General features: G+C 51.5%; 1 protein-coding gene across 6 annotated transcripts in view; it reads right to left on the bottom strand.

Moving 5' to 3' along the window:
• SHROOM2 (shroom family member 2) overlaps positions 1 to 20,117 on the bottom strand; it is a 133,357-nt gene that overhangs the window by 10,184 nt on the left and 103,056 nt on the right. For 4 of the 6 annotated variants that reach the window (XM_032391117.1, XM_032391116.1, XM_032391114.1 and 1 more), the window contains 3 exons: positions 9,513 to 10,193; positions 3,144 to 3,668; positions 1,594 to 1,765 (listed from right to left, as the gene is read on the bottom strand). In XM_032391117.1, coding sequence (XP_032247008.1) covers positions 1,594 to 1,765; positions 3,144 to 3,668; positions 9,513 to 10,193 — 1,378 coding nt within the window. Of the gene's footprint in view, positions 1 to 1,593; positions 1,766 to 3,143; positions 3,669 to 9,512; positions 10,194 to 13,712; positions 14,096 to 20,117 lie in introns of all 6 variants that reach the window. The other 2 variants (XM_032391119.1, XM_032391118.1) reach the window with 1 other exon arrangement.

Below are 20,117 nucleotides of genomic sequence, written 5' to 3'. Positions count from 1 at the left end.
CCTGAGCCGAAGGCAGTCGCTTAACCAACTGAGCCACCCAGGCGCCCCGCCATTTTATTTATTTTTAAGTTTTCCTAGAAAAACAGGTAACCCCCTAGACGGCACAGGTCTGGCATGCTGACATGCCACGAAGATCCAACGCTAATATGGCAGTGATGACATTGATACTGTAGCAGTAATTCTGTCCCTAGCACAACCTCGGGGCGCCCACTAGTCCCTGACCTCATTCCGACTTCATCGCCCATCCTCCATTCCTCGTCCACACAGCTCCCACCACTGGCCCCTGCTGCTTCTCCAACATGTCGTGAGGCTCCCACCTCAGGACCTTAGCACTGGCAGGCCCCTCTCCCTGCAGCGCACCCAGGCACCCACGCGGCTTACCCTTCAACACACCACCCTGCTCGCGTTCAGTCATCACCTCATCCGGGCCCGCTATAATCACACTCCTTTGTTTCGCTCCATTCCTTCATCGTGTTTTAATTCTCTTACCGTGCAAGATACTATGCTAAGGGTTGGCAGACTCCTTCCGTAAAGGGCCAGACAGTGAAGACCTTCGAGTCTACAGGGCCGCACGGTCAGGGGCGACCACTCAAGTCTGCTGCTGAGGTGTAAAAGTCACCAGGGCGCACAGATGAGCGGATCAGTGTGGCTGTGTTTCCATAAAAGGTCTTTTATCAAAGCAGGTGGTGGGCCACGTCTGGTCCGCAGGCTGTAGTGAGCTGACCGTGTATTGTATACGTGTTTTTGTGTTGGCTGAATGTAAGCTCCCGCTCAGGGAAGGCAGGGAGAACATGTGAGTTGCTAGAGGTCATACAATTAAGTCCCTAGAGTTTACTGTTATTTATCTTTTAAAAGACTTTATTTATTTGAGAGAGAGAGAGCAAGTGAGCACGAGTGTGCGCCCTAGTCCCTAGATTTTAAATGGGATAGAAGGGACATATCATATGAACTTTTTGAATGAGAATCGTCCCCACTTAATATGACCTTGGATCTTACTATACAAAAATGGTAAAGAGGGGCGCCTGGGTGGCTCAGATGGTCAAGTGTCTGCCTTCAGCTCAGGTCACGATCACAGGGTCAGGGGATCGAGTCCTGTGTCGGGCTCCCTGCTCAGCGGGAAATCTGCTCCTCTCTCTGCCCCTCCTCCGTCTCCAGCTCTAAGTAAATAAATAAGATCTTAGGGGCGCCTGGGTGGCTCAGTCGGTGAAGCGTCTGCCTTCGGCTCAAGTCATGGTCCCAGGATCCTGGGATCGAGTCCCGCATCGGGCTCCCTGCTCAACGGGGAGTCTCCTTCTCCCTCTCCCACTCCTCCTGCTTGTGTTCCCTCACTTGCTCACGCTCTCTCACTCAAAATAAATGAAATCTTAAAAAAAAAAAAAATCTTAAAAAAAAAAAAAAAAGACGGTAAGGAGACCGTGAGGGAAAAGGCCCAATTGTGGAACAACTTAGTCACGAAGGGCTTACTACTGCTGCCCCAAATGTCACTGTCCCGCAGAAAAGCTGAACACAAACGCCCGCGGACACGTGGCGCGGGGCCCACGCTGCCCCTTGCCGGCCTCCGAGCACGCCGTCATTGACAACGGGCTTTCCTACCTTCTTCACCGACAGGTCGTGGTCCAAGTCACTCCCCGAGTCGTCCTCTGGGTCCTGCTGCTGCTGCAGGTCCTTCATCTTAATCAGCAGCTCTGCCTTGGGGGCCGACGTGCTGTAGTAGGTCGAGTTGGTGGCGAGGGACATGGCCACCGGCACGGCCGGCTCCTCTCTCCTGGGGAACAAGGTCAGAACTTGAATCGGCCGTGACTCCATGCCCAGACGCCTCCTTCCAGCCCATGGCCTGCTCTGTGACAAGCAAACGGTGGGGCCAACACCAGGACAACAACCAGGGGCAAGAGACAGCCACAGGGGGCAGGGGAGTAGGTGACAGTGTTAGATCTAAAAAATGTGTCGCCAAATGGATACTCCTCAAGTCTATGGAATACAGTTTTTTAAAAAGGGGAAAAGGTCAAGTAAGCAGGGATGTCTAAAAATCTCCCCCTGGGGGGCGCCTGGGTGGCTCAGTCGTTAAGCGTCTGCCTTCAGCTCAGGTCATGATCCCAGAGTCCTGGGATCGAGCCCCGCATCGGGCTCCCTGCTCGGCGGGAAGCCTGCTTCTCCCTCTCCCACTCCCCCTGCTTGTGTTCCTGCTCTCGCTATGTCTCTCTCTGTCATATAAATCAATAAAATCTTAAAAAAAAATAAAATAAAATAAAAAATAAAAAATAAAAATCTCCCCCTGGGAGGGAACGGAGTAGAGGGAGAGCTTTCGCTGGGAGCCTGAGGTCCACAAGGAGTACGTGCACACAGGCTACCTGTAAGGGAGGCCTCGAGGCCCCAGATGCAACCTGCACCTTTCTACCTGCCGCCACGTCCGCGCCCCCTGGCTCGGGTCCGCCTCGCCCCCGTTGCCCTTCTGTGCCGCATTTGACTGGCGCTCCCACCTACTGTCCGTGAAGGGTGCTTACGGAGACAGCGGACACCGCAGGACAGATGCGACCACACAGGCCCGGGCAGGCAGCCCGTGAATGAGACAGGCTGCAAAGCACAGTCTAGCCGCCCATGGCTATGCACCCACTCACTGTGCTCCATAACCAGGAGCACAGAGCCTCCTTCGTAAGCACGGACGGACATCCGGGGCCTTCTCTGCTATGGGGCCTCCTGGGCTCGGTAGGCTGTCGAAAGCCTCCCCGGTCTCCACCCACAGGATGCCGGCAGCACCTCCCAGGTGTGACAACTAAACACGTTCTGGACATTGCCAACTGTCCCCTGGGGGGAGACAGTGGCCCAGCTGAGAAAGGAGCCTGTGGGCATCACCCTGAACCACATGGGCCTCAAGCTAAGAATGCGCAGGAACTGTGGTATTTTCACATCTTTCCAGGCCCCCAAGGTGGCATCTGCAGGATCGGGCCTCAGTGGCTCTTTTGGGAGGGTCCCAAAACAGCCAACATGGGCTACAAGCACTGGGCAGTGCTTATGAAAACGTGCCCCCGAGAAGCCATCGTGAAAACAGATCCGTGGACCAGCCCCTTGCCCCCTGAAGCCTGAGAGCTGCGGAGAGGGCAGAAGCACGCTCAGCCAGCTGCAGAACGGAAGGCAGCCTTACTCACTTCTCCTCCGTGCTTCTCGGAGATGGGACTTTGGGGAGCAGCTTCCGGCGCTGCTGAGCTTCTTCCAGCAGGTGCTCGTCTTTGGGGAAGATGCCCTCCATGAGGTCCATGGTGGTTCTGATCTTCACACTGGGGTCCAGGATATCGGCCAGGGACCTGTCCTTGCCCACAATCTCCCGGGCCAGCTCTTCCGACTTCAGGTCTTCGGCTGTCCTCTCCTTGGCCTTCACGTAGCTGAGGCCGGGAGGAGAGGCCCCGCCGTCCTTGGTGCCGGGCACTGGGGCGCTGGGGCGCTGGGGCTCGGGCTCGGCTCCCTGGCGGGAGTACAGGCAGAAGCGCGAGTAGGACTGCTCGGACGTGCTGAGCGTCTTGATCTGGTCTTTCTCCAGCCCGCTGGGCAGTGCGGGCAGCTCGGCGGTGCGGGTCAGGCCCTGGCGGCTCTCCTTCTCAGGCTGGCTCTCCGAGTGCACGATCTTGATGGGCACCATCTTCACCGTGGTGTTGTTGTCCATCACCCGCTCAATTCTGGAAAGACAAGAGCCGTGTGCTGAAAACACCAAGTGAGCCCCCTTACGGACTGCTACCCGGGACAGAAACCGGCCGGTCCCTCGCCTGCCCTGACGGCTGGGGGACGTGCGGCCACCGCAGTGGAGGGAGAACCTCTATGATCCCACGACCCAGGACGGGGAATGGAAGTGGAGGAGGCCCCGTTTCCTGACCTCGAGCATCTGGGCACCTTCCAATTTTCAAAGTCACCCACATACCTACAGACACCTGAGGCTGGATCCCCGGGCTTACTGACTGAGAGGTGGATGGTTGAGCACTTGTTTTCATGCCGGTCGTCATGCACACGTTCACAAGCCCCGCTCAGTAACGTTATCTTTGGGCGGGGAAACCTGCGACAGATAGGCCTCTCTAACGGAACTGTCATTACAGTCTCAAAGCAGGGCCAGCACACACCCACAGGGGCCTGCGTGGTTCTGGGGCCGCGGGAGGACTTCCCTACAGAGCGGCTATGTTTTGAGTGGACACTGAGCACCACGCATCCGCTGGCCCCAATCTGAAGCTTCCTCACGTGCTGTATGCACCGCCTGTCACCCTCCACCTGCCTTCCACCACTTCAAGCCACCCTTCACACGGCTTCTCAAACCAGCCACACAAGGATCTGGCAGCAAACACAGGGCACACCGCTTCTGCATTAGTTTAAGTGACTCACTGAGGACACACTTTTCCTTAAAAAAAAAAAGACAGGGTTGGCACCTGGGTGGCTCAGTCAGTTAAGCGCTTGACTCTTGATCTCAGCTCAGGTCTTGATCTCAGGGTTATGAGTTCAAGTCCCACATTGGGCTCCATATTGGGTGTGGAGCTTGCTTTAAAAAAGGCGGGCGGGCACCTGGGTGGCTCAGTTGGTTGAGCGTCTGACTCTTGATTCAGCTCAGGTCATGATCTCAGGGTCGTGATACTGAGCCCCACGTGGGGCTCTGCGCTGGGTGTGGAGCCTGCTTAAGATTTTCTCTCTCTCTCTCCCTCCCCTGCCCCTCCCTGTCCCCCGCTCGCACATGCTCTCTCTCTAAATAAAAAAAAAACCCACAAAAAACAAACAAACAAAAACAAAAAGAAAAGAAAAAAATTAATAAAGAAGGTTTCGCAGTGAAAGGAGCTGGGGAGGACCCACACGGAAGAGAGACAACATGGAACTGGTCGGTGTGATGGGGCTTCATGCAGGATACCCTGAATGCCGCTTAGTGCCCTCAGCTACACCTTGCCGGACCACACCCAGGGACCCTGTGGGACCAGGGCCACCGGGACAAAACTGTTTCAAGTTATTTTTTAAAGGACATATTGGAGAAAGAGAGCCATCTGCTGGTGCCCACAAGGGAAGGAAAAAACAAGTCAAAATCATGAAGCCAAAGTCCCACACCTGTTTCTAACTTAGTGGGCTAAGATCACTTCTACAACGTGACCCTAATGGACCGAATTTTGTGCAGCACAAGGAACGCTCCAGTGCTCTAAATTAAATGCTTTTCTTTGCCTCGTATCTGGCAGCGGGGAACACAGTATGTTTTCTTCCCTGTTCACTGCGCTGCACCGGCTAAAATAATTTTGTATTCTCTTCTCTCCTCCAGTAGAAATCATTAGATGTTTTATCTAGGTATTCATGTACAGTCCTCGCCTAATGCCTTCTTTGTGAATAAATTTTAAAAGGCCAGCTCTGTAGAAAATACCATTTACGTGTGCTAAACTCCAGAAGGAAACTTTTGGTATCTTATCTAAGCAAAGACAGAGAGACAAGAACCCCCTCTTCATTCCTTTCATTCCACACTTAGAAACCTGGACCGCCTATTACCGAATTTTATTTATTTATTTATTTATGTATTTATTTAATCACCAGACATTACATCATTAGTTTTTGATGTAGTGCTCCATGATTCATTGTTTGCGTATAACACCCAGTGCTCCATGCAATACGTACCCTCTTTTTTTTTTTTTTTTTAAGATTTTATTTATTTATTTGACAGAGAGAGACACAGCGAGAGAGGGAACACAGGCAGGGGGAGTGGGAGAGGGAGAAGCAGGCTTCCCGTGGAGCAGGGAGCCCGATGCGGGGCTCGATCCCAGGACCCTGGGATCATGACTCAAGCCGAAGGCAGACGCTTAACAGCTGAGCCACCCAGGCGCCCCAATACGTGCCCTTTTTAATACCCATCACCAGGCTAACCCATAACCCCACCCTGAATTTTTTTTTTTTAAAGTCAGCTCTATGCCCAATGTGGGGCTTGAACTCACGACCCTGAGATCAAGAGTGCCATGCTCTCCCGACTGAGCCAGCCAGGCGCCGCCCTCGTACTGACTTCTAAGTCCACCTCTATTTATCTTCTCCAACTTGTGGAGAAACTGGATTTCCAGGGCAGGAGGACACGAAAAAAGAACACAATGAGAACACGTTCTTCACACGTTGACCTACACTTTCCAGCAAAGCATCTCTTCCTGATCTTTTCTAAGCATACATGGTCTCTCCTCTCGAAAACTGTCCAGACTTCCACATTTAAAAAAGTCTGATGAACTTTTACTTCAAAGCCAGGACAAAATACAACAGATCAGACCTTACCGCAACCAGAGCTCATCAATTCCTAACCAACAGGCAAGAGCAGAGGGACGAAGAAGGTGGGGTGCGCCGAGCCCCGCTCCACCTCTGTGCCCCGTGGCTGCTCTCAAAGCACCTGCTGCCCACGGGAGCCCGGCCCCAACAGCAAGCGCTCCACGCAGCTCTGCTCACACCCACCGCCGAGGGAGCCCGTCAGCCGCACGCCGCGCCGGCTCGCGGGAACTCCAGGACCCACTCAGGAGACTCTCAAACACACAGGCTCGAGGTGACGGCGCTGATGCTGTGCCCGTGGCCGTGAGGGAGCCGTCCCGGCACTCTATGCTCGGACACTCCCAAATGGGAACAGGCTCTCGGGAAAACGCTCCTGAGAACGCTTCTAGGAGTGATCAAATCCCTGTCACTGGCCACGGCCAAAGATGCTGCCGGTCAGCGTCTCCATTTTGTAGTTTCAACAAGAAGCCCGGAGAGAACTTTTAAAGATTTGAAAGTAAGCTACCTAGTTTCAGCACAAGAGTTGATGCATTTTTGGGGAGGGGGGAACATGAATGCCCATTCAGAAATTCCCCAGAGGGAAGGAATGCTGCACCCTGTTGGTCTCGGCAGCTCGGCGCCTGGCCCCCGGGAACTGCTCAGCAGGTGCGCGAGTGTGGGAGCCTGCCCTGCCCCCCCCCGGCGGGCGCCCCAGCAGGCGGCCGGCACACGCACACTCGTGATCGAGGGGTAACTGGAAGGAGGGAGACACCAGACACGGAGGGAGAGGAGGTGAGCAGCTCAAGCTCCAGAACTCGAAGTCCGCAGAGGGCAGGGCAAGAACAGTATCTCTGAGCCGAGCTCAAGTGACAGGCAGCGTGGGAAGCCCTGCCCCAGGCACGCTTTCCTCGCGGACCTGTCGGTCGCTGACTGTGGACACCGAGCAGAGCCAGGACCCCTGGGCCCTGGCTTCTCCTTTGTCTCGTCGGTCACTGGGATTCCACGCTTTCACACCAGGTCTGATTGACAGCACACACCGTGGGGAACGGTAATTCAGTCCCTTATGAGCGACTTCCTTGGTAGCAACTTTCGGAAGCGGCACGGCCACCCTTGGCGCCCCGCCCCGTGCTTCCCGAGAAGAGCAGAGAGGACGTATTTGGGGATGGGTCCGGACGCCGACCAGAGTTCAGCTCTTTGTGAGCACTTGTACAGCAAGGGACATGCTGCAAAGCCAACCCTTTCTGGCCCCAAGGACATGGCGGATGAGAAAACTCAACACTGTGGGTCCCCAAAGACCCCCGCCCCCCCACCCCCCGCCAGGATCTTCTACAGTATCGTCACGGCTTACTGAAATGCCTCTCTAGCTCACAGGAAAGACAGAATGAGAAAATCAACACTTGCTTCAGGCAAGGAAAAATGAAAGCCACTGCCCGCTTCTAGGGCGAACACGGGTCAGGAGCACCGTGGGGCACGCGGCCGTGTTTGTCCGAGGGGCCCGTGCTGCTCGCCCTAGCTCCGCAGGACGCAGGATGGAGGGGCCGAGGCTGGCTCGCTTGCCACAGTTTGTCACGTACCTGCCCCACCACAGACAGCCTCTCCTTCCTCTCACGACTTGCAATGTCACCTGCCACGGCAAGGACATTTCAGTGATACCCACATCGTAAACGACATAAAGCACAGCCGTGGCCCCCGGGGCAGCTGTGGGTTCAATGCCACACTTGGACACACAAGATGATACCAGGAATGTCCTCCCTGCGGAGATATTTTGAAGTTCAAAAAAAAAAAAAAAAGAATAGCTTGAGACTCTAGAACAGGAAGGTCCGACAGACCTTTCTGGGAACGATGGAAACAAACAGTATCAGTGCCCCCAGCTGCACACTGTTCGAATCATGGGCGGGATTTATTATATTTCTCACTAACGGACGTTCCCACGGCCCCATGTGACTGTTGGCGGCCGTGTGGGACAACTGGGGACATGCCAGGCCAGAGCGTTCCGGGCTGCGGGGCGGACCTGGGGACCGCAGGATGTGGCGCAGCATCCCTCACCTCTGCCCACGAGATGCCAGGAGCAACGCTCCCTCTTCAGTTGTGACACCCCAAACCTCTCCAGACACAGCCAGATGTCCCCTGGGGGCAAAATGGCCCTTCCCCAGCTTGAGAACCACTGCTCTAGAGAACAAGATGAAAATTCTCCACTTCTGGGGCGCCTGGGTGGCTCAGTCGTTAAGCGTCTGCCTTCGGCTCAGGTCATGATCCCGGGGACCTGGGATCGAGCCCCGCGTCGGGCTCCCTGCTCAGCGGGAAGCCTGCTTCTCCCTCTCCCACTCCCCCTGCTTGTGTTCCCTCTCTGGCTGTCTCTCTCTATCAAATAAATAAATAAAATCTTAAAAAAAAAAAAAAGAAAAGAAAATTCTCCACTCTTCCAGTTCTCAGTTCTTCAAAGGCCCTCAGACAGGAGGGAAAAAGGAAACAGTCGGTGCTCCTGTCAGTCCCTTGCCCGACCACACTTATCAACGTCTCAATGGGCATGACAGACAATCCCGTGCCTGAAATTGTAACAACAGCACCATGCACTAGAATAGATGTTTCCTCTGCTTTAACAAAAAGTGTATACCAGCCTGGCTTTTCACCTAAGACATAGAAAAACAGTGTGGAGGGGTGTTGGTTCAGCGGCCAGCTCTTGGGTTTCGGCTCAGGTCATGATCTCAGGGTCCCGGGATCGAGCCCCACATCGGGCTCCATGCTCAGTGGGGAGTCTGCTTGAGACTCTCTCTCTCTGCCTCTCCCTTTGCCCCTCCCTACCCCGTGCTCGCTTGCACTCTCTCTCTCAAATAAAGAAAATCTTCAAAAAGAAAAAGAAAAAACAGCATGGAAATACTGGATATTATGAAAAACACCATTTTCTCCTGAAGGTCTCCTGCTTAGTTTAAACCGGATTCTGATTACAAACAGGTGCTTAGGGAACACACAGCGCTGATGGGCACATGCCTGTGGGTGATGCATATATCAACGCTGGCCTTGGGTGAAAGGGACAGGGGATGGCCCCCCACCTCTATCACATCCCCCTTGCTCCTGTGGAACAGGACAGCCCCCCACCCAAGTTCAAAATCCAACTGACCACTGGAGCTGTGGATTCTCCCCCATGGAGTCAGTCCCCAGAGGCAACTTAAAATCCAATGTGTGTAGCTGAAGCAAGGTACCCGGCGTCCACCACCCAGGAAAGATGCACCACAAACCTCCTACGGGAGCTCAGGAAAGGGGAAGCGCACAGGGCCACTGTCCCAGAATAGTACCTTGCAGAATTCTCCTCCTGGATCAGCAGGGGAGGTTTGTCTGTCAGCTTCTGGGGAGCGAACTGAGGAGAAGGGGAGCGAGAGGTCTCCATGGCGGACGTCTGCAGGGGCCGGAACTTGGCAGGGAGCAGGGCCTCACGCTTAGGGCAGGCTGTGTGCTCATCTACATGCCGCTTGCCGTGCTCGCCAGAGGCCCTCACACCGTCTTCGGGCTGCGCACCGCTCAGTTTCTCCACCAAGGCACAGGGGCTGTGGGACAGGGACAGGCGGTCCACACACGCCTCCAGGGCCTCCGGGGACTGGGGGGAAAGGGGCCTGCTGGGGGCACCTAGGTGAGCAGCCCCAGGTGTGCCACCGGCCAGGCCCTTGAGTTGCCTGGGTTCACGTTTGGGTGGCGGTGGCCTCTGTGGGGCCGGCTTCTTGGGGAGCAGTGCGGTGTTCACGGGCCTTGGGTCCTGCCCCCAAGTGTGCAGGGCCGAGGGGGCGCTCGGCACGTGTGGTCCTGGGCCGAGCGTTTCCTCTGGGTATCTGTAATCTCGAGGTAGGGTCCCCGCTCGGCTGCGGGCCTCCTGGGGCACCTCTGGAGCTTCCCAGGCGGGAGGTGGCTTAGAGAGCTGGGACGGCTTCTGAGAGTCCCGCTGTGCTGTTGTAAAGGCTTCTGGACCCTGGGCATCTGCTTGTCTAGAGGGAGAAAGTACAAAAATGAGCAAGGGATTCCAAGTAACATCTTCTCTCCAAATGGGACTAGAACCCAGATCTGGATAACCTTCTTAGATCATTTCAAGGAATTAAATTCATATACAAAGTTTTCCCACACCTGTCTCCACTGCAATTTGTAATGCAAGAGACAAAACCCAAACACGTGCTGGACGACATCAGGCTGGATGTGGGCACACCATGTCACAGGATGGGGAGTATTAAAAACACATGCACACGTATCAGATGCACACACACACATACATGCACACACAAGTTGCATTCTGGGGCAAAAAAATTTACACAAACATTTTTAAAAACAATGTTGATGAAAATTCTCATATGGCTATATTCAGAAATACTTATTTTGTGTTGCAACAGTATTTTTATGTGGCTTACTTTGGGAAATTGCCATATGCAAAGGGATAGAACTTTCTAACATGAGCCACAAATCCATTTATTAATAAGACCTTTAAAATCAGTCAGGTATTGGGGCGCCTGGGTGGCTCAGTTGGTTAAGCGACTGCCTTCGGCTCAGGTCATGATCCTGGAGTCCCTGGATCGAGTCCCGCATCGGGCTCCCTGCTCGGCAGGGAGTCTGCTTCTCCCTCTGACCCTCCCCCCTCTCATGTACTTGCTCTCTCTCATTCTCTCTCTCTCAAATAAAAATAAATAAAATCTTTAAAAAAAAAAATAAATAAATAAATAAATAAAATCAGTCAGGTATTATTAAAAATGAGAAAAACAGACTTTTGGGCACTGTAAGTGGTTCACTGGTCTTTCCATCCTGTGATCCGTTTCCAGTTCTATCTTTACTTTCTAGGCACATATGCATGTGTTTAATATGTACAGACAGACACACACTCCCCCACGGAAAGGTCCCCCCCCCCGAAAAAACACTCCCACGGGCAGGCTTCACGTGTGTGGTTATCTGCGCTGTAGACAACGCTCACAGGCTAACAATGATCAAACTTGCAACAAAGCAGGGGGCCATCTACGCCTTTGCCCACACATGGTTTCTTCTGACCTGAGTCATAGAACGAGCCTCTGATGGAATCTTCCATTCAGGGAAGAGCAGTTTTTGCATTGAGGAGACAACCGTGTTGTTAAAGGAAACTCTTAAGAAGGGCAGCAACGGGAGAAGCAGCATAGCACCAGCAACCCAGAAGAGACGTAACCTACTAAGTAACAAGCAGATAAGGCTTTCCTCCTGACACCCAGGGCAGGAGCCTCATTCCAGCACCCGCCTTGTGACCCAGGAGTGAGCCAGCCTCCTGAGACAGGATGCCTCGCCTGAGGGTTACAGATGTCCCAACCCGCACCCCCCCAACCCCCAGGCTGCTGTCCTGGAAGTCCAGTGCGCCCTGCGCATGTCCCTCTGACCATGTCCTCGGGAGAACGGGCCCCTCCAGGTTCAGCAGATGCTCAAGAGCAGAACCCAGACCATGCCCAATTCCCTCCCCTTCCCCACGGTCAGCCAGCTGGGGCCAGTCTCCCACCCTGCGCTGCGGAGAGCACAGCCAGACACAGCCGGACCCTGCCCCACCTAGAAGCTAGAAGCTCTCCATATCTGGAAGAGGACACAGGAGCTCAAGTCCTAGCGGGGCCCAGAGAAAGGGCAGTCTTGTCTGCTGGGCTTAGAAGACACATGGTGGCAAAACAGCCAAGCACAAGAGCTTAAAATATTAACCCGGTTCCAGGAAGTTAGATATTTCAGAAAAAAATACGTATCAGGTACACACTAAAAGAAACTAGAAGTTTTCAAAATAACTTGAACATAGCAACGGATGTTCAGAGAACAGAGTCAAGCAGCTGTTTGGTTACCAATCGCATTTAAACTCTGTCGAGCTGAGAACGCAGTTTGCGACGCGTAACTCACAGCTCAGGTGTCTTGGCGCGACGGGTAGGTTTGACCTGCTTCGGGGGAATGAATGCCCTTACGTCCCCCGTCCGTTTCACCCACTGTGCCTCTTAAGCTCATAAAACCTAATTCACGACAATTTACAAACGCCTCCCCAATATTTCATTTCAAAGAGCTGAGCCACGTTTGCAGGTTTTCTCCTCTCCTATGAACATGCTTGAAATACAGCACCCACAGACCTGCAGGAAAGCACCTGGTGCCGCTTACTTAACTAAATATCCACCACTTCACAGACACTCGTAATTCAATTAGCTACAATGTATCGCTTAAATCTAAGTGCTTTTGGCCATCCAGATTCACATTTCATACTTTTAACGAAAAAGGAGCTCTATTTGCAGAGTACATTAGACAGGATGTGCGGAGATCTGCCCAGAAACACAAGAGAAGTCACAGATGTGAAATAAGGACTCGGAGCAAAAGATGGGCTGCACAGAGTCTGCCCAAGGGCCACGTCCCGGCTTCTGGCAGGCACAGAGTCCTTCCTGTCTTCCCGGTGGGGCATCCTTTGCAGGACTGTTCCCCAGGGGAGGCATGCATGCTGCATGGTCTCTCCTGGTCCTAGCAATGCGCTGCACCCCAACACCGCACTGCAGTTAGACTTACGTTAGCACAGCAATTTCAGCGCCAACCTTGTCCCCACCCCCTTATTTTTTCTTTACTCCTCCACGCCACCAAACTTACAAAGTCAAAGGTATAAAACCACTAATGGGTTTTTCTTACTCCAGTTAGGAATTCAGGAAATCAGGGTCACAAGAAGAAGGACCACAAGTGGGAACCTGGGGCTCTGGTAGGGTCATGTTCCGATCTGTTTCTAACAGGTTCCCAGTGACTACTGAGTAGAGAACGTGTGTGTATGTGTGTGCGTCTGTCCCACGTACGCTGCATGTGTGTCTGCTGCGGACGTGTTAGACGCATCTCTGTCGGTCTCTGTGTAATGTATGTATATCCCCGCGCTCCGCTTTTTTGAATCTTCAAGTACAAAGTCAATGGTGATAGTAAGATCCACAGATAAAGAAAATAAGGATGTCTTAGGGATTTGCCAGCAAAAGCATCGAAGCATCTGCTCCTAGGTACACACAGGAGCGGCGAGTCAAGCCGTACAAGGGAACACTGGAAAGGCAGCTGCATTCTAGAGTCCCAGCAACTGATATGCAGCTTAGGTTGCTCATTGTCCCGAAGAACATGCTAATGACATGTTACCACGGGGAACGCTGCTCCTGCAGGTCCAGGAGGAGGGAGGCCTGGCGGGCTCTACGCACTGGAGACTCCCCGAGCCCCGTGACCCGCTCCGGGGCTGGACCCCGCGCCATGCCGTTCTTCCTCATGGGCCTGGCCGCTGCAGGGGCAACGGGAGGGGAAAGGTCTGCAACAGGGCAGCGAAGCCAAACGGAACGAATCTGAAGAGGAAAATCCCCAGGAAAGGCCATGGTGAATGCCGCTCAGCGGCCCAAACACCCTGTGATAGGGCAGCAAGGACTAAAGGGCCAAAAGGAAAAAGAATATATATATACACACACACATACACATACAGACACACACACAGCAAATGCTCTGGAAATCCCATGCACACTGCTCGAATTCACATCGACATTTTTGATCTGGGTGTGGAGACAGCCAGGCCCACGTCTAAATGCGGTTTCCGTATCTGAGAGGTGGCGGCTTTATTTCCAGATCCCATCTGTTCATGATGAGCCCTGGGACAGCACTGGATTTCTCTCTCTGGGTCACAGTTCTCTGCTCCCCCTTACACAGGGCCCTCGGTTCCTGGTCGCCCCCAGCACGGGACTGGTTTCACTCTCCAGTGACTCGTGGTTCAATCTCCACTCTCCTCACTGGGCTTGTACACACCAGGCGGCTGGGCACGCAAGGGACACTCATGCCTGAGTACAGGTCTCCTGAAGGAATCCCTGGTGTCTCTCCGTTGATCTTCCTGTCTCCCAGGGAAATCCCAACAGACTCACATCACCTTGGGGAAGAACAGGCAGAAAGCTCTTCTGTCTACACACCACGGAAGCCAAGTGACGTGGGAAAAGGAGATGATGGGCAAGGCATGGGAACGCCAGAGAGGTAATCAACCAGTCAACTGACCAATTCACTAAGGAACAGACAGAAACACTCTAGAAACATTTCAGGCAGCATGAACACCCAGCAATAACAGCACTGCCCACTCTTTCCTGGGAGATGCCAGATGACCACAGGACTTCGCAGACGGTGAGCCCCCCTGCAGGTAAGGAGGCTGTCTGGTTGTCTTATCCCAGTGTCCAAGCATGCAAATAACATCTACCAAATTTTTTTTTTTCTCCTCTTTTATGTGTTTTTTTTTTTTTTTTAATTTTTTTATTGTTATCCAATGCTGTGTCTTATAGAATCACCTTGTGGGAGGATACGAGCCCTGAAATCATTTTCAATTCAGCCCTTTCTTTATTGCAATGTCTTCACTAAAGTTTTTCTCTCTGTGCCAACCCCAAATAGGCTCTCTTTTCTGTGATTCTAATGTGGGGAAAGCAATTACTTTAGAAAATCAGATGAATGTTATTTCTTCATTGTCCTAACAGATGGATAAAAAGATTTGCTTCCTTTAGGTTTTATTTTTGCTTGTAGGAACTTGGATGGTAACAGGAATGAAGTGAAATTAGAGAGACTGATACGTCATTTGTAGTTAAGTGGAGGAGAACAGATTAATAGAGAGATTCCAAAACCAAATGCACAAGCACAGATTTCAGGAAGGGCTAGTGTTCAATCACAGAAAACACCTACATTTAGAGATCATAATCCGTGATGGCCCCCAAGTATCCAACTCTGTTTTCAGAACACGTGTTTTGAATCTATTCCAGGCCTCTTTTGTTTTTATGGCTAGAGACCCTCATTCCTGGTTCCAAGATGTGACATTTGGGGAAAAAAACAAAAAAAAACAAAAAAAATTTTTTTTTTTAAACAAAATGAGGCAAATTCCCTCTGCCAATCAAACCTCCAGGCCAGTTAGAATCAGAAGCACAGACAAATGGAATAAAAATGACATTTGCATGTGATCTGTTAGCTGAGTTTTCTCCTGGCATTCTCTGTTTTTGGCTCTCCTAAAAATATGTTTTGCGCAAAGTTCAAAGTGTGGGCAAGCCTGATACCAACTGCGATTTTTTTTTTTTAGAAGTGGCCGAACGGATGAAATCAGGATTTCAGGGGCGAGTGGGACTGGCCAATGCCGTTGCTCAGCCATGGCCACAGAACGCACTCAGCCTGCTCTGCAAGTCTGACCTGGTGACTCAGCAGGACGCCACTAGTCTTCCGAAGCTGCAGGACACAAGAGTGTCCTCAGGGGGTTGCCACCAGTCACCCCACGGCCCTGGTGGAGACCTGCCATCTCTTCTGATGGGTGTTCGGGTGCTCTGGTTTGGCCGCACGTGCAGCCAGCCAGGATCCCCCCCTCTCAGCACAGGTCAACCAACGTCGGACCAGAACATAATGGAAGCGGACATGAAATGCAAACCACAGGAGACACAGGGAAAAGAAAAGTTCCCTCTGCCTTCTGACCCCCTGGACAGCTCTTTCCACAGGGCATGGGAAGCTGTTACCAATTTGAAGCTGATCTAAAGGAAACGGAAAATGTCATAAATATTCGAGGCTTTTTGCTCCTCCCAGGCGTGAGGTTACGCTACCCAAATTTATTTCCGGGGTTTGTAAAAGCACTGTAATGCTGCACATACACACAGCCTCTTCAGACTCTGTCCTTACCCCAACGCCTCACTTCCCTCCCACCCAGAATAACCCCTGCCCTGATGGACGAGAGCAGGGCAATGTTTTTGTCTGATGTTTTGGTTTTATAGCTTTTTTAAGGCAGACCATTTCTACCAAATATAGGAGGGCATATCCAGTCAACCCCCAGCATCCACTCCTTAGGGTCAACCACTTTGCACTCCTGGTCCATCTTGTTTCCCTAACCCACGCCTCCAATTCTCCACAGCATTCTGAAGGAGTGTAGGGGATGACTTCAGACATACAAATCTAAGCTGTCCTCAACCATATCCCATCAGAAGCCAGGCCTGGCAGAGGCAGGGGCTGATGAGGACACGCCTGCCTGCAAATCCGTATCTGAGCGAAAGCCTTCTAGCAATCTCAATTTTCTGCCAGTGCGGAGAATCTGTGCTCCATGGGACCTTCCCCTCCCCAATTCCGTATCTCCATTTTTCTAACCACTTGATCTGAATATTAAACGCTACTCCTGAAACTAATCCTTGGCTTGGCATGTCCCTCCAAACTAGATTATTATCATATGAAAAACGGTGACATTAAGTGCCCCTGGTTACCAACCTTGGAGGGATCAATCCTTGATCCTTAATCCTCCAGCCAGAAAGGTTTCTCAAACCCTGGGCCCAGGGGATCTGGCTCTTGGGCTGTAGCTTGCCAAACCCTGCTCTAGAAGGCAAGGCAGTATTAATTCCTTAAAAATTCAAGCTCATTTTGAAAAGTACTATTAAGAATGTATGAGGAGAATGCCAAAGGGGAGAAGAGCTCTTTACACAAAGAGCAGGGTCTGCTGAGTTCTTCTAAAGCTATGATTTTATAACTTTTATGGCCATTTTTTAGTTATTAGTAGGAGCAACGGTCTCTTGTGACCAACCTCATGTGAACCAGAGTGGAGTGCCACAAACTCGCTTGAAATCGTTAGAAGCAGTTAGAAGGAAAAGATCAGATCAGATTTTATGATGGCAGACATTTCATTCAGCTCAATAATAGTTTTGGGAACATCTCTGACGCCTAAGTTTTAATTGGGTATGGCCTGTTGTTAATAAGGACTTAAATGCTACAAGCATTAGGGTACAGGTAACGAGCAATAAATGAATTTGGGTTCACCTTAATTCTTGCCCCCTACATCTACACGCTTTTCTTGTGAGCCCCTTAAGTTTTTAAAACCACATGTTTGAATTCCTAGAATCTAGCTATGGATCTGGGAGGTCTTCAGGTTACAAAAATTTTTACAACTCTTTTCTTCTCCACACCCCACCCCAATTTTACCAAGGTATTGTTTAAACACTGTAAAATTCAAGCGACTGGAGGTCAGGGTAAACGTGCAGAGTTGTGCGTTCACCACCACAATCGAGTCTAAATACAATTGCACAGCCCCAGGAAGCTCCCTCTTGCTCTCAGGCAGTCATTGTAGCCCGGCTTGAAACCCCTGTAAGTTACTCTGGGTTCTTATCTGGAAGGAGAACCTACTTCAGGCAGACGCAGAAGATTAAAATTCCTTAGAACTACAAACCAACCCCCACTGAAATGACAGGGAAATGCCCCATTTCAACAAATTTGAGGGGGACTCTAATCACAACTTTCACAAATTAAATTTTCTGAAAGCAAAGCCATCTTGCAGCGACTTTTCCAGACTGTTAAAGTATTCCGTGTGACAGATCCCCCGTGATGGGCATTTCCAATCTTCTTCTCTCCTCCACTGACTGCGTTTTACAAACATGCACACATTTTCGTCATAATTAGCATGGAAAGTAGATAGCTGGATCCTCTCCCCTGGAAACTTCCAGCCCCTCCTCCCACCACCACCAAATCAAGGCCAGAGTGCTTGATTTTGTAGGCTCCCCCCTCTCATCCTTCCCAAGCCACCTGCCACTCCTCAGGGACCCCTGTTCTGGCAACATACGTTTTGGCCAGGGGTCCTCCTCTGCCACCCATGCCTTGCGGTTTCCGTGTCTCCGCTTTGATCCACACTCTTTAGGAGACGCCCCACAGACACCATTCCTGTTTTCTATATGATCAAAATGAAGTGGGGCGCCTGGGTGGCTCAGTTGGTTAAGCGACTGCCTTCGGCTCAGGTCATGATCCTGGAGTCCCGGGATCGAGTCCCGCATCGGGCTCCCTGCTCGGCGGGGAGTGTGCTTCTCCCTCTGACCCTCCCCCCTCTCATGTGCTCTCTCTCTCTCTCTCTCATTCTCTCTCTCAAATAAAATAAATAAAATCTTAAAAAAAAAAAAAAGATCAAAATGAAGTGCAACCTTTTCCATGGAGCGTTTCCTGGACCTGTTGACAAAGATAAGCCTTTCTTCTGGTGAACCCCCACAAGGATTGAATCTCTGCCTGTTTGTCCCCAAACTGTTCCCAATTCATCTGTGTTACTTTCATTTACTGTCGCTCCTCCTGGGTACACTGGTAGCGCCCACTTCTGTCCCTGGGCCTAGCCCAGTGCCCACCACAAAGCAGGCTTCGGCGAAGACTCAGTGAGGTAACAGGGAGGAACGGAGGAAGTGAGGGAGGGAGGGAGTGGGGAGAGGAAGACATGGCTGGCAGGCTGAGTCTCTCCTGCCTACCTGGCATCACAGCATTTACATTTATTTCTGTGTCCCTCCAGAATGCATATGTTAAATCCTAACACCCCCCAACGGGAAGGTGTTAGGTGGCGGGACCTTTGGGAGGTAATTAGGTCATGACGATGGAGCCCTCAGCAATGGGACAGCACGCTTGTACGAGAGAGAGCTTGCTGCCCTGCTCTCTGCTCTCCCCCACTCTCTCCCAGGTCAGGACACAGCAGGAGGACAGCCAGCTGCAAACCAGGAAACGGGGTTCACCAGCCAGCAAATCAGCTGCACTTCCATCTTCGACTTGCAGCCTCTGCAACTGTGAGAAATAAATGTCTGTTGTTTCAGCACCTGGTCTATAGTAATTGGTTATGGATTATTTTCCCCAAGAAGAGAGCATAAGATCCTTCAAGGGAGATTCTCTCTGTGCCTGATTCCATTTTATAGGCTCCCTGGCACCTGACCACACAAATACAGGTCAGTAACCAGAAACAGAGCGATCACCTGAAGACCTGTCCACAGAGATCGTGCTTCTTCTGATCTCGTGGTAATTAAAACATAGTAACTGGCGATTGAGTAGCCCTTTACTCCTTTGAATGTGTTTATATCTATGGTTATATGGCTTCTGTTTATTTTATTTTGACATACTTATACCCTGAGTGATCAAACGTCTCGAGGTGGCGTATCAAAGGAAACCACACAGCAGGTGCATTAAAATGAACACGAACACATCCCAGTGAAAGAAACCAGAAGGGAGAAAGACACAAGCATGGACAAACGCTCAAATGAGCGGACACTAGAACATACGGAGGTGTGACGTTGTGCCTTCGACGGATCTTCAGGTTTCTGCCAGCCAGAGCAGTAACGGTGGCAGGAGGGCCCAGGGTACTGGGAAGCCAAGGACATCTTTATTCTTCAGCAGAGACGATCCTATTACTAACCTCCATTTGCAGAAGGCAAGCACAACACACAACTCGGCATTTCCAGGGGACTGCAGCCCCAAGAGCCTAAGTCACTTGCCCCCTGACCTGAGCTAGCGTGGAGATGTTCATCTCTGACTCCTGCTTTCTCTCCACAACACCGCATTAGACATTATTCTAAAACACCTGGGTTCTTCTCTGCCCGGGTAGAGACGCTGGAGAATATTGCAGGTGGTGGTCTACAGCTCATAGGAAATTCATACCCACAGAGCCCCACATAGTTATGCTTTCTGCGCAGTAACGCAAAGACCACCACACAATTCCCAGGAGCCAGGAGCCAGCAGAATGGGAATGGACTGCACAGAGCCAGCAGGCAGGGGCAATGACATGACAAACACTAGTACATTAAAAAGGAAAAAACCGTAACCAGCCATTAATGTGTGAAAAGCACACAGCGCACTTCAGCGATCTATCTGCCCCCTGAATAACAATAATCAAGAAAGGCCCCACTCCCAATAGGAAAATGAACACAAGATGTGAGCAGTAACGAACAAAAGAAAAAAAATACAAATGGCTAGACAAGACGCAAAGTTCGACTTTGTGTGTTCCTGAGAAAATGCAAGTTAAAAATGAAATAACTAGGGGGTGCCTGGGTGGCTCAGTTGGTTAAGCGTCTGATTCTTGATCTCAGTTCAGGTCTTGATCTCAGGGGCGTGGAGCCTACTGGAAGGAAGGAAGGAAGGAAGGAAGGAAGGAAGGAAGGAAGGAAGGA

The sequence above is a fragment of the Phoca vitulina genome, unplaced genomic scaffold, assembly GCF_004348235.1.
Source record: "Phoca vitulina isolate PV1807 unplaced genomic scaffold, GSC_HSeal_1.0 scaffold60, whole genome shotgun sequence".
Lineage (NCBI taxonomy): Eukaryota > Metazoa > Chordata > Mammalia > Carnivora > Phocidae > Phoca > Phoca vitulina.
Note: the sequence above shows the minus strand (reverse complement) of the source record. Positions and strands in the feature narration are given on the sequence as shown.